General features: G+C 52.1%; 1 protein-coding gene across 1 annotated transcript; it reads left to right on the forward strand.

Moving 5' to 3' along the window:
- The first annotated feature begins 297 nt into the window (after positions 1-297).
- Positions 298-966, forward strand: LOC144127730 (uncharacterized). The gene has a single exon (XM_077660631.1). It carries the CDS (start codon positions 298-300, stop codon positions 964-966), a length of 669 nt encoding a protein of 222 aa, XP_077516757.1.
- The last annotated feature ends 13,308 nt before the right edge of the window (positions 967-14,274 follow it).

A 14,274-nucleotide genomic window follows, 5' to 3' on the forward strand; every position in this document is an offset into this window, starting at 1 on the left:
CTGACTGCGCTTTCTGCTGGGCCAGGGCAGTGAGAGAGATCATACTGCGCTTTCTGTAAAATGTCCTTGAATTGCTTCAAGTGCAACGAACCGGTGGAATCTGATGACGCATCAGTTGTCTGCACTGAATGCTTTTACAGCTTCCATGTCGGTGCGTGTTCAGGGCTGCAGGAAACAGTTGTCCGCACAAGGGGAGATGCAGCTCGTAAAAGCTATAAATGCCCACTCTGTCGTTCAGGCAAATCGCGGCAAACGCCTAAAGAAAAAAAGAGCGAGGAGGACGGAGTCGATGCTATCATGTTTGCAAATCTTGTTAAACAGGTAAATGAACTGTCATGCCTGAAGGCGACCGTTGCTGATCTCGAGGCTTCGGTGGAAATGATGTCATCAAAGTATGATGAGCTATTGGCTCGTGTGGACAAACAAGACCAAACAATCGAGAGCTTGCTAAAGCGCGTCGAGAAGGTAGAAGGTGGTCAACAGGTCGAGTTACGTCAACTAAAGGAGGACATGAACACGTTAGAACAGCACAGACGTGCCCTCAACCTGGAAATCCACGGAGTTCAGAGCTGTCCAGGCGAGAACTTGCTATCAAAAGTGAACGAAGGGGCCGAAAAGATAAAGCTACCCGCGGTGACCCAACAGGAAGTTAACGATTTGCACAGACTGCCGGCTAAGGGCTCTAAAATTCCCATAATCCTTGTTCGCTTTGCCATCGAAGGCACACGCGATGAATGGCTTAGGAACAGGAACGAACTGCGGACAGATGAGAAGTGCTGCATATACCTGAACGAGAACCTCACAAAGCGGAATAGGCAACTGTTGCAGCGTGCAAAGACGTGGGCCGATGACCATGGATTCCGTTTTGCATGGTACAGACATGGTAGAATTTACGTGAGGAAAGAAAGCGGCGAAACCGCCTATCTAATCAAAGATGAGTGTGATCTTGACAAGATCGTGACCTAAGCCGCTACCACTTCGAAGTGCGGATAACACAAGCGAACAACAAAAATGAGTTTTTCCTACCTGCTCCCTGAGGAACTAAAAGACGTTCTTGGTTTGAAGTACCATTCATTATTTAAATGTTTTCATATAAATACGCGGTCGCTAAATAATAAACTTTTGGAAATAGAGCTATTGTTATCTTCATTTCATTTCAGCAATGATGTTATCATGTTCACCGAAACTTGGTTGTCTGATGACGAGACGTTCATTCTGCCCCACTATAAGAGCTTTTTCTTAACCGCAGCAGTCGTCGTGGCGGCGGCGTGTCTTTGCTTGTAAGCAACGAACTGAAATCTGACACGCTTGATCAATATTGTGTTTGCAGTGATGACTATGAGATATTGACTGTAATTACCGGCGACATGGTTCTCTCTGTAATCTACCGACCACCAGACGGAAACATTTCGAACTTCATTAATTTCATTGACCACTTTCTTGCCTTTATAAATGAAAAAAAGTTAAAGATAATACTTGGTGGTTACCTGAATTTAGACATGATGTGTGACAATATTCATACGCGATGTTTCAATGTTGTGGTTAAGAGCAATAACTGTGAAAATGTCATTTCTAAACCAACTCGTGTTACTTGTTCTACTGAAACTTTACTTGATCTCTTTATTACAAATTATGACACCTCATGTGTTGAATCAGAAGTACTGCTATGTGACATTAGTGACCACCTTGGTATATTTATGGGTGTTGAAAAGACTAACCGCCATAAAAAAACAAAAGTCATGTCATGCTACCCAGTTCGTCTCTGAAAAAAGCTTAGAAATGTTCCGCGATGATATTAGCAACGCAGATTTCTCTGAGCTGTATTCTATGGAAGACTGCAACGTCGCCTATGAATTGTTTATTGATACTGTGAAAAAAGTGTACGCAAAGCATTTTCCATATGTAACCAAAAGGCAATCGACACGTATAAGAAAACCATGGATTACACGTGATTTATTAAAGCGAATAAAGAAAAAACACAAAATATACAATAACTTTATCAAATGTAGAGATCCTGCAGTGTTTTCAACATTTAAAGCCTATCGAAATAAGCTAAACAAAGATATTAGGCTTGCTAGAGATCGATATTTCTGTGAATATTTTGAAGGATGTAGTAATAATTCAGACCTGCTATGGAAAAAACTTAATTCGCTGTTGAAGCCCTCGAGAAAGGAAGGCGCTATTGAAACCATAACATGTGGCGATAATGTCCTCACGGGTGCCGCTATGTCGAACGCTTTTAACAGCTTTTTCACAGATGTCACAAGCATGCCTTGTGACAATACTGACTACCCCTACATTAATGATCGCTTAGAAAATAGCTTGTTCCTTCATTCTGTTTCTGAGGCTGAGGTTGTGTCGGCATTTTTGGAACTTTCTAATAGTTCGGCCTGTGATGCGGACGATATCCAGGTCAAGCCAATTAAGTTTGTTATAGACATATTATCATCGCCACTAAGTTATTTATTCAACTTATGTTTTTTAAAGGGCATATTTCCAAATCAAATGCAGGTGGCTAAAGTAGTAGTTATTTACAAGAAAGGTGACAAGAACTCCCTTGGAAATTACAGACCTATTTCTTTGCTCCCTGTCTTTTCTAAAGGCTTAGAAAAGCTTATCTTCTCTCGACTGCAAAAATTCATATAAAAAATGATATTATAACAGGATGGCAGTTTGGATTTCGGAAGAATAAATCCACTGAGCTTGCGCTTCTTCACGAGAAAGAATATATCCTAAACAGTTTTGAAAAGAAACATATCGTGCTAGCTACCTTCGTAGATTTCAAAAAAGCATTTGATTCTCTAAATCACGAACTGCTGATTAGAAAGCTTGAATTGTATGGAATTAGAGGTCTTCCTCTGCAACTTTTAAACTCTTATCTTTCTAATCGTGCACAATATACAACCATTAATGGTATTGAGTCTTCTTTAAAGAATATAAAATGTGGAGTGCCGCAGGGTAGCATATTGGGGCCTTTGCTCTTCAACTTATTTATTAACGACATAGTAAACATCACCGACCAAGCATCGTTTTTTATTTATGCAGACGACACAAGTATTTTCCTCTCAACGAATGACTGCGATTCCCTGATAGACAAAGGAAACAATATTTTATGCCAACTAAACACCTGGACAGAACTAAATGGGTTAAAAATAAATGTGAATAAAAGCAAGGCTGTTATCTTCCGACCAAGGAATAAACTTCTGCATACAAATAAAAAGCTACTACTTAATTCAGAGGAGATTGAGATAGTAGAAAAATTTAAAACACTTGGAGTCGACTTTCACGAAACAATGTCATGGGACCATCATGTAGATACTATCTTGCCTAAACTCGCTCGAGTCGTAGGACACCTATATCGCCTGAAAACAATGCTTCCTTCGAGGATTAAGGAGCTCATATGCAAATCGTTGTTTTTGTCCCATTTAAATTATTGTCACCTTGTCTGGGGCATGACCACTCTGAATAATCTAGACAAAATTTATCTACTTCAAAAGAAAGCGATAAGGTGCATATTCCAGCTTAGTTTCAACCAGCATACAAACCAGTACGTTGAAGATGCATGTATTATGAAAATTTTTGACATCTATAGTTTTGAACTGCTTTCGAGATATAAGAAGGAGCTACTTCGTCATACTGATTATTTGGGGAGACTGGCCTCCCTAACGCCGAGCGAGAAGCTGTATAACACTGGACAACACTCCCCGTGGCAGACTAAAACTCCAAGAACAAACTACGGATTACAAATGATTGCCTTTCAGTTGCCTAAACACCTAAACACGTTACATCATAAAAATATTGACATAATTAGTACGCCGATCCGTGACCTTTGTAAACTTTTCCTGTGTTTCAAAAATTAGTCTGCTTTTATAATCTTTTCATTTTTCCTTTTTATTCAGTGTTTGCATCAAAAGTTTGTAGTACTAATTTTGTTATTGTGATACTGTTGCACAATATGTATTCTTTGTTCCGCTGATGCCTTAGTATATGTAGGGGCCGAGGGCTCGTCAAGCCTTGCTGGCTTTTTTCCTCGGCCCTTTTCATCGTTGTGATGAATAAATCTCTATTATTATTATACTGCGCTTTCAGCTGCGCCCGAGCAGTGAGAGCGATAATACTGCGCTTTCGGCTTTGCCCGAGCAGTGAGAGCGATATTACTGCGCTTTCTGCTGGGCCCGAGCAGTGAGAGCGATCAAACTGCGCTTTCTGCTGGGCCCGAGCAGAGAGCGCGATCATAGTAGGCTTTCTGCTGGGCCCGAGCAGTGTGAGCGACCATACTGCGCTTCCTGCTGGGCACTAGCAGTGGGAGCGACCACACTGCGCTTTCTGCTGGACCCGAGCCGTGAGAGCGATCATACTGCGCTTTCTGCTGGGCCCGAACAGTGAGAGCCATGATACGGTGCTTTCTGCTGGCAACGAGCAATGAGAGCTATCACACTGCGCTTTCTGCTGCGCTCGAGCAGTGAAAGCGATCATACTGCACATTCTGCTGGGCCCGAGCAGTGAGAGCGATCATACTGCGCTTTCTGCCGGGCCCGAGCAGTGAGCGCGATCATAGTGCGGTTTCTGCTGGGCCCGAGCAGTGAGAGCGATCATACTGCGCTTCCTGTTGGGCCCGAGCAGTGGGAGCAACCATACTGCGCTTTATGCTGGACCCGAGCCGTTGGAGCGATCAAGCAGCGCTTTCTGCTAGGCCCGAAAAGTGAGAGCCATGATACGGCGCTTTCTGCTGTGCAACGAGCAATGAGAGCTATCATATTGCGCTTTCTGCTGGGCCCGAGCAGTGAGAGCGATCATATTGCGCTTTCTGCTGGGCCCGAGCAGTGAGAGCGATCATATTGCGCTTTCTGCTGGGCCCGAACAGTGAGAGCGATCATACTGCGCTTTCTGCTGGGCCCGAGCTGTGAAAGCGATCATACTGCGCTTTCTGCTGGGCCCGAGCATCGAGAGCGATCATACTGCAATTTCTGCTGTGCCCGAGCTGTGAGAGCGACCAAACTGCGCTTCCTGCTGGGCCCGAGTAGTGAGAGCGATCATACTGCGATTTCTGCTGTGCCCGAGCAGTGAGAGCGATCATACTGCGATTTCTGCTGGGCCCTAGTATTGAGAGCGATCATACTACGCTTTCTGCTGGGCCCGAGCAGTGAGAGCGATCATACTGCTCTTTCTGCTGGGCCCGAGCAGTGAGAGCGATCATACTGCGCTTTCTGCTGCGCCGGAGCAGTCAGAGCGATCATGCTCCGCTTTATGCAGGGCCCGAGCAGTGAGAGCGATCATATTGGGCTTTATGCTGGGCCCGAGTTGTGAGAGCGATCATACTGCGCTTCCTGCTAGGCCCGAGCAATGGGAGCGAACATTCTGCGCTTTCTGCTGGGCCCGAGCCGTGAGAGCGATCATACAGCGCTTTCTGCTGGTCCCGAACAGTGAGAGTGATGATTCGGCGCTTTCTGCTGGCCCCGAGCAATGAGAGCTATAGTACTGCGCTTTCTGCTGCGCCCGAGCAGTGAGACTGATCATACTGCGCTTTATGCAGGGCCCGAGCATTTAGAGCGATCATATTGCGCGTTCTGCTGGGCCCGAGCAGTGAGAGCGATCATACTGCGCTTTCTGCTGGGCCCGAGCAGTGAGAGCGATCATACTGCGCTTTCTGCTGGGCCAGAGCAGTGAGAGCGATCATACTGCGCTTCCTGCTGGGCCCGAGCAGTAAGAGCGATCATACTGCGCTTTATGCAGGACCCGAGCAGTGAGAGTGATCATATTGCGCTTTCTGCTGCGCCCGAGCAGTGAGAGCGATCATACTGCGCTTTCTGCTGGCCGCGAGCAGTAAGAGCGATCATACTGCGCTTTCTGCTGGGCCCGAGCAGTGAGAGCGATCATATTGCGCTTTCTGCTGGGCCCGAGCAGTGAGAGCGATCATACTGCGCTTTTTGCTGCGCCGGAGCAGTGAGAGCGATCATACTCCGCTTTATGCAGGGCCCGAGCAGTGAGAGCGATCATATTGCGCTTTCTGCTGGGCCAGGGCAGTGAGAGCGCTCCTACAGCGATTTCTGCTGTGCCCGAGCTGTGAGAGCGACCATACTGCGCTTCCTGCTGGGCCCGAACAGTGAGAGCGATCATACTGCGGTTTCTACTGTGCCCGAGCAGTGAGAGCGATCATACTGCGCTTCCTGCTGGGCCCGAGCAGTGGGAGCGACCATACTGCGCTTTCTGCTGGGCCCGAGCCGTGAGAGCGATCATACTGCGCTTTCTGCTGGGCCCGAACAGTGAGAGTGATGAAACGGCGTTTTCTGCTGGCCCCGAGCAATGAGAGATATCATACTGCGCTCTCTGCTGCGCCCGAGCAGTGAGAGCGATTATACTGTGCTTTATGCAGGGCCCGAGGATTGAGAGCGATCATATTGCGCTTTCTGCTGGGCCCGAGCAGTGAAAGCGATCATATTGCGCTTTCTGCTGTGACCGAGAATTGAGAGCGATCATACTGCGCTTTCTGCTGGGCCAGAGCAGTGAGAGCGATCATACTGCGCATTCTGCTGGCCGCGAGCAGTAAGAGCGATCATACTGCGCTTTCTGCTGGGCCCGAGCAGTGAGAGCGATCATACTGCGCTTTTTGCTGCGCCGGAGCATTGAGAGCGATCATACTCCGCTTTATGCAGGGCCCGAGCAGTGAGAGCGATCATATTGCGCTTTATGCTGGGCCCGAGTAGTGAGAGCGATCATACTGCGCTTCCTGCTGGGCCCGCGCAATGGGAGCGACCATACTGCGCTTTCTGCTGGGCCCGAGCCGTGAAAGCGATCATACTGCGCTTTCTGCTGGGCCCGAACAGTGAGAGCGATCATACTGCGGTTTCTACTGTGCCCGAGCAGTGAGAGCGATCATACTGCGCTTCCTGCTGGGCCCGAGCAGTGGGAGCGACCATACTGCGCTTTCTGCTGGGCCCGAGCCGTGAGAGCGATCATACTGCGCTTTCTGCTGGGCCCGAACAGTGAGAGCGGTCATACGGGACTTTCTGCTGGCCCCGAGCAATGAGAGCTATCATACTGGGCTTTCTGTTGCGCCCGAAGAGTGACAGTGATCATACTGCACTTTCTGCTGGGCCCGAGCAGTGAGAGCGATCATACTAAGCTTTCTGCTGGGCCCGAGCAGTGAAACCGATCATATTGCGCTTTCTGCATGACCGACAATTCAGAGCGATCATACTGCGCTTTCTGCTGGGCCAGAGCAGTGAGAGCGATCATACTGCGCATTCTGCTGGGTCCGAGCAGTAAGAGTGACCATACTGCGCTTTTTGTTGGGCTCGAGCAGTGAGAGAGATCATACTGTGCTTTCTGCTGGGCCTGAGCAGTGAAAGCGATCATACTGCGCTTTCTGCTGGGCCAGAGCAGTGAGAGCGATCATACTGCTCTTCCTGCTGGGCCCGAGCAGTGAGAGCGATCATACTGCGCTTTATGCAGGACCCGAGCAGTGAGAGTTATCATATTGCGCTTTCTGCTGCGCCCGAGCAGTGAGAGCGATCATACTGCGCTTTCTGCTGGGCCCGACCGGCGAGAGCGATCATAATGCGTTTTCTGCTGGGCCCGAGTAGTGAGAGTGATCATACTGCAGTTTCTGCTGGTTCCGAGCAGCGAGAGCGATCATGCTGTGCTTTCTGCTAGGCCCGAACAGTGAGAGCCATGATACGGTGCTTTCTGCTGGCAACGAGCAATGAGAGCTATCATACTGCGCTTTCTGCTGCGCCCGAGCAGTGAGAGCAATCATACTGCGCTTTATGCAGGGCCCGAGCCGTGAGAGCGATCATACTGCGCTTTCTGCTGTGCCCCAGCAGTGAAAGCGATCATACTGCTCTTTCTGCTGGGCCCGAGCAGTGAGAGCGATCATAGTGCGCTTTCTGATGGGCCCGAGCAGTGAGAGCGATCATACTGCGCTTCCTGTTGGGCCCGAGCAGTGGGAGCAACCATACTGCGCTTTCTGCTGGGCCCGAGCAGTGGGAGCGACCATACTGTGCTTTCTGCTGGACCCGAGCCGTGAGAGCGATCATACTGTGCTTTCTGCTGGGCCCGAACAGTGAGAGCCATGATACGGCGCTTTCTGCTGGCAACGAGCAATGAGAGCTATCATACTGCGCTTTCTGCTGGGCCCGAACAGTGACAGCCATGATACGGCGCTTTCTGCTGGCAACGAGCAATGAGAGCTATCATACTGCGCTTTCAGCTGCGCCCGAGCAGTGAGAGCGATCATACTGCGCTTTCTGCTTTGCCCGAGCAGTGAGAGCGATAATACTGCGCTTTCTGCTGGACCCGAGCCGTGAGAGCGATCATACTGTGCTTTCTGCTGGGCCCGAACAGTGAGAGCCATGATACGGCGCTTTCTGCTGGTAACGAGCAATGAGAGCTATCATACTGCGCTTTCTGCTGGCTCGAACAGTGACAGCCATGATACGGCGCTTTCTGCTGGCAACGAGCAATGAGAGCTATCATACTGTTCTTTCTGCTGCGCCCGAGCAGTGAGAGCGATCATACTGCGCTTTATGCAGGGCCCGAGCTGTGAGAGCGATCATACTGCGCTTTCTGCTGGGCCCCAGCAGTGAAAGCGATCATACTGCGCTTTCTGTTGGGTCCGAGCAGTGAGAGCGATCATAATGCGCTTCCTGTTGGGCCCGAGCAGTGGGAGCAACCATACTGCGCTTTCTGCTGGACCCGAGCCGTGAGAGCGATCATACAGCGCTTTCTGCCGGGCCCGAAAAGTGAGAGCCATGATACGGCACTTTCTGCTGGCAACGAGCAATGAGAGCAATCATACTGCGCTTTCAGCTGCGCCCGAGCAGTGAGAGCGATCATACTGCGCTTTCGGCTTTGCCCGAGCAGTGAGAGCGATAATACTGCGCTTTCTGCTGGGCCCGAGCAGTGAGAGCGATCAAACTGCGCTTTCTGCTGGGCCCGAGCAGTGAGAGCGATCATAGTAGGCTTTCTGCTGGGCCCGAGCAGTGTGAGCGACCATACTGCGCTTCCTGCTGGGCCCTAGCAGTGGGAGCGACCATACTGCGCTTTCTGCTGGACCCGAGCCGTGAGAGCGATCATACTGCGCTTTCTGCTGGGCCCGAACAGTGAGAGCCATGATACGGTGCTTGCTGCTGGCAACGAGCAATGAGAGCTATCACACTGCGCTTTCTGCTGCGTTCGAGCAGTGAAAGCGATCATACTGCACTTTCTGCTGGGCCCGAGCAGTGAGAGCGATCATACTGCGCTTTCTGCCGGGCCCGAGCAGTGAGCGCGATCATAGTGCGCTTTCTGCTGGGCCCGAGCAGTGAGAGCGATCATACTGCGCTTCCTGTTGGGCCCGAGCAGTGGGAGCAACCATACTGCGCTTTATGCTGGACCCGAGCCGTTGGAGCGATCAAACAGCGCTTTCTGCTAGGCCCGAAAAGTGAGAGCCATGATACGGCGCTTTCTGCTGGCAACGAGCAATGAGAGCTATCATATTGCGCATTCTGCTGGGCCCGAGCAGTGAGAGCGATCATATTGCGCTTTCTGCTGGGCCCGAGCAGTGAGAGCGATCATATTGCGCTTTCTGCTGGGCCCGAGCAGTGAGAGCGATCATACTGCGCTTTCTGCTGGGCCCGAGCTGTGAAAGCGATCATACTGCGCTTTCTCCTGGGCCCGAGCATCGAGAGCGATCATACTGCAATTTCTGCTGTGCCCGAGCTGTGAGAGCGACCAAACTGCGCTTCCTGCTGGGCCCGAGTAGTGAGAGCGATCATACTGCGATTTCTGCTGTGCCCGAGCAGTGAGAGCGATCATACTGCGATTTCTGCTGGGCCCTAGTATTGAGAGCGATCATACTACGCTTTCTGCTGGGCCCGAGCAGTGAGAGCGATTATACTGCTCTTTCTGCTGTGCCCGAGCATTGAGAGCGATCATACTGCGCTTTCTGCTGGGCCCGAGCAGTGAGAGCGATCATACTGCGCTTTCTGCTGCGCCGGAGCAGTTAGAGGGATCATACTCCGCTTTATGCAGGGCCCGAGCAGTGAGAGCGATCATATTGGGCTTTATGCTGGGCCCGAGTAGTGAGAGCGATCATACTGCGCTTCCTGCTAGGCCCGAGCAATGGGAGCGACCATACTGCGCTTTCTGCTGGGCCCGAGCCGTGAGAGCGATCATACTGCGCTTTCTGCTGGGCCCGAACAGTGAGAGTGATGATTCGGCGCTTTCTGCTGGCACCGAGCAATGAGAGCTATAGTACTGCGCTTTCTGCTGCGCTCGAGCAGTGAGACTGATCATACTGCGCTTTATGCAGGCCCGAGCATTTAGAGCGATCATATTGCGCGTTCTGCTGGGCCCGAGCAGTGAGAGCGATCATACTGTGCTTTCTGCTGGGCCCGAGCAGTGAGAGCGATCATACTGCGCTTTCTGCTGGGCCAGAGCAGTGAGAGCGATCATACTGCGCTTCCTGCTGGGCCCGAGCAGTAAGAGCGATCATACTGCGCTTTATGCAGGACCCGAACAGTGAGAGTGATCATATTGCGCTTTCTGCTGCGCCCGAGCAGTGAGAGCGATCATACTGCAGTTTCTGCTGGTTCAGAGCAGTGAGAGCGATCATACTGCGCTTTCTGCTGGGCCAGGAAGTGAGAGCGATCATACTGCGCTTTCTGCAGGGCCCGAGCAATGCGAGCGCCTATACAGCGATTTCTGCTGTGCCCGAGCTGTGAGAGCGACCATACTGCGCTTCCTGCTGGGCCCGAGTAGTGAGAGCGATCATACTGCGCTTTTTGCGGGGCCAGAGCAGTGAGAGCGATCATACTGCGCTTTCTGCTGGGCCCGAACAGTGAGAGTGATGAAACGGCGTTTTCTGCTGGCCCCGAGCAATGAGAGATATCATACTGCGCTCTCTGCTGCGCCCGAGCAGTGAGAGCGATCATACTGTGCTTTATGCAGGGCCCGAGGATTGAGAGCGATTATATTGCGCATTCTGCTGGGCCCGAGCAGTGAAAGCGATCATATTGCGCTTTCTGCTGTGACCGAGAATTGAGAGCGATCATACTGCGCTTTCTGCTGGGCCAGAGCAGTGAGAGCGATCATACTGCGCATTCTGCTGGCCGCGAGCAGTAAGAGCGATCATACTGCGCTTTCTTCTGGGCCCGAGCAGTGAGAGCGATCATATTGCGCTTTCTGCTGGGCCCGAGCAGTGAGAGCGATCATACTGCGCTTTTTGCTGCGCCGGAGCAGTGAGAGCGATCATACTCCGCTTTATGCAGGGCCCGAGCAGTGAGAGCGATCTTATTGCGCTTTATGCTGGGCCCGAGTAGTGAGAGCGATCATACTGCGCTTCCTGCTGGGCCCGCGCAATGGGAGCGACCATACTGCGGTTTTTGCGGGGCCCGAGCAGTGAGAGCGATCATACTGTGCTTTCTGCTGGGCCTGAGCAGTGAAAGCGATCATACTGCGCTTTCTGCTGGGCCAGAGCAGTGAGAGCGATCATACTGCGCTTCGTGCTGGGCCCGAGCAGTGAGAGCGATCATACTGCGCTTTATGCAGGACCCGAGCAGTGAGAGTTATCATATTGCGCTTTCTGCTGCGCCCGAGCAGTGAGAGCGATCATACTGCGCTTTCTGCTGGGCCCGACCGGCGAGAGCGATCATAATGCGTTTTCTGCTGGGCCTGAGTAGTGAGAGTGATCATACTGCAGTTTCTGCTGGTTCCGAGCAGCGAGAGCGATCATACTGTGCTTTCTGCTAGGCCCGAACAGTGAGAGCCATGATACGGTGCTTTCTGCTGGCAACGAGCAATGAGAGCTATCATACTGCGCTTTCTGCTGCGCCCGAGCAGTGAGAGCAATCATACTGTGCTTTATGCAGGGCCCGAGCCGTGAGAGCGATCATACTACGCTTTCTGCTGTGCCCCAGCAGTGAAAGCGATCATACTGCTCTTTCTGCTGGGCCCGAGCAGTGAGAGCGATCATAGTGCGCTTTCTGATGGGCCCGAGCAGTGAGAGCGATCATACTGCGCTTCCTGTTGGGCCCGAGCAGTGGGAGCAACATACTGCGCTTTCTGCTGGGCCCGAGCAGTGGGAGCGACCATACTGCGCTTTCTGCTGGACCCGAGCCGTGACAGCGATCATACTGTGCTTTCTGCTGGGCCCGAACAGTGAGAGCCATGATACGGCGCTTTCTGCTGGCAACGAGCAATGAGAGCTATCATACTGCGCTTTCTGCTGGGCCCGAACAGTGACAGCCATGATACGGCGCTTTCTGCTGGCAACGAGCAATGAGAGCTATCATACTGCGCTTTCAGCTGCGCCCGAGCAGTGAGAGCGATCATACTGCGCTTTCTGCTTTGCCCGAGCAGTGAGAGCGATAATACTGCGCTTTCTGCTGGACCCGAGCCGTGAGAGCGATCATACTGTGCTTTCTGCTGGGCCCGAACAGTGAGAGCCATGATACGGCGCTTTCTGCTGGCAACGAGCAATGAGAGCTATCATACTGCGCTTTCTGCTGGCTCGAACAGTGACAGCCATGATACGGCGCTTTCTGCTGGCAACGAGCAATGAGAGCTATCATACTGTTCTTTCTGCTGCGCCCGAGCAGTGAGAGCGATCATACTGCGCTTTATGCAGGGCCCGAGCTGTGAGAGCGATCATACTGCGCTTTCTGCTGGGCCCCAGCAGTGAAAGCGATCATACTGCGCGTTCTGTTGGGTCCGAGCAGTGAGAGCGATCATACTGCGCTTTCTGCTGGGCCTGAGCAGTGAGAGCGATCATAGTGCGCTTTCTGCTGGGCCCGAGCAGTGAGAGCGATCATAATGCGCTTCCTGTTGGGCCCGAGCAGTGGGAGCAACCATACTGCGCTTTCTGCTGGACCCGAGCCGTGAGAGCGATCATACAGCGCTTTCTGCCGGGCCCGAAAAGTGAGAGCCATGATACGGCGCTTTCTGCTGGCAACGAGCAATGAGAGCTATTATACTGCGCTTTCAGCTGCGCCCGAGCAGTGAGAGCGATCATACTGCGCTTTCGGCTTTGCCCGAGCAGTGAGAGCGATAATACTGCGCTTTCTGCTGGGCCCGAGCAGTGAGAGCGATCAAACTGCGCTTTCTGCTGGGCCCGAGCAGTGAGAGCGATCATAGTAGGCTTTCTGCTGGGCCCGAGCAGTGTGAGCGACCATACTGCGCTTCCTGCTGGGCCCTAGCAGTGGGAGCGACCATACTGCGCTTTCTGCTGGACCCGAGCCGTGAGAGCAATCATACTGCGCTTTCTGCTGGGCCCGAACAGTGAGAGCCATGATACGGTGCTTGCTGCTGGCAACGAGCAATGAGAGCTATCACACTGCGCTTTCTGCTGCGTTCGAGCAGTGAAAGCGATCATACTGCACTTTCTGCTGGGCCCGAGCAGTGAGAGCGATCATACTGCGCTTTCTGCCGGGCCCGAGCAGTGAGCGCGATCATAGTGCGCTTTCTGCTGGGCCCGAGCAGTGAGAGCGATCATACTGCGCTTCCTGTTGGGCCTGAGCAGTGGGAGCAACCATACTGCGCTTTATGCTGGACCCGAGCCGTTGGAGCGATCAAACAGCGCTTTCTGCTAGGCCCGAAAAGTGAGAGCCATGATACGGCGCTTTCTGCTGGCAACGAGCAATGAGAGCTATCATATTGCGCTTTCTGCTGGGCCCGAGCAGTGAGAGCGATCATATTGCGCTTTCTGCTGGGCCCGAGCAGTGAGAGCGATCATATTGCGCTTTCTGCTGGGCCCGAGCAGTGAGAGCGATCATACTGCGCTTTCTGCTGGGCCCGAGCTGTGAAAGCGATCATACTGCGCTTTCTCCTGGGCCCGAGCATCGAGAGCGATCATACTGCAATTTCTGCTGTGCCCGAGCTGTGAGAGCGACCAAACTGCGCTTCCTGCTGGGCCCGAGTAGTGAGAGCGATCATACTGCGATTTCTGCTGCGCCCGAGCAGTGAGACTGATCATACTGCGCTTTATGCAGAGCCCGAGCATTTAGAGCGATCATATTGCGCGTTCTGCTGGGCCCGAGCAGTGAGAGCGATCATACTGCGCTTTCTGCTGGGCCCGAGCAGTGAGAGCGATCATACTGCGCTTTCTGCTGGGCCAGAGCAGTGAGAGCGATCATACTGCGCTTCCTGCTGGGCCCGAGCAGTAAGAGCGATCATACTGCGCTTTATGCAGGACCCGAACAGTGAGAGTGATCATATTGCGCTTTCTGCTGCGCTCGAGCAGTGAGAGCGATCATACTGCAGTTTCTGCTGGTTCAGAGCAGTGAGAGCGATCATACT

Source organism: Amblyomma americanum, chromosome 4 (genome assembly GCF_052857255.1).
Source record: "Amblyomma americanum isolate KBUSLIRL-KWMA chromosome 4, ASM5285725v1, whole genome shotgun sequence".
Taxonomy (NCBI): domain Eukaryota; kingdom Metazoa; phylum Arthropoda; class Arachnida; order Ixodida; family Ixodidae; genus Amblyomma; species Amblyomma americanum.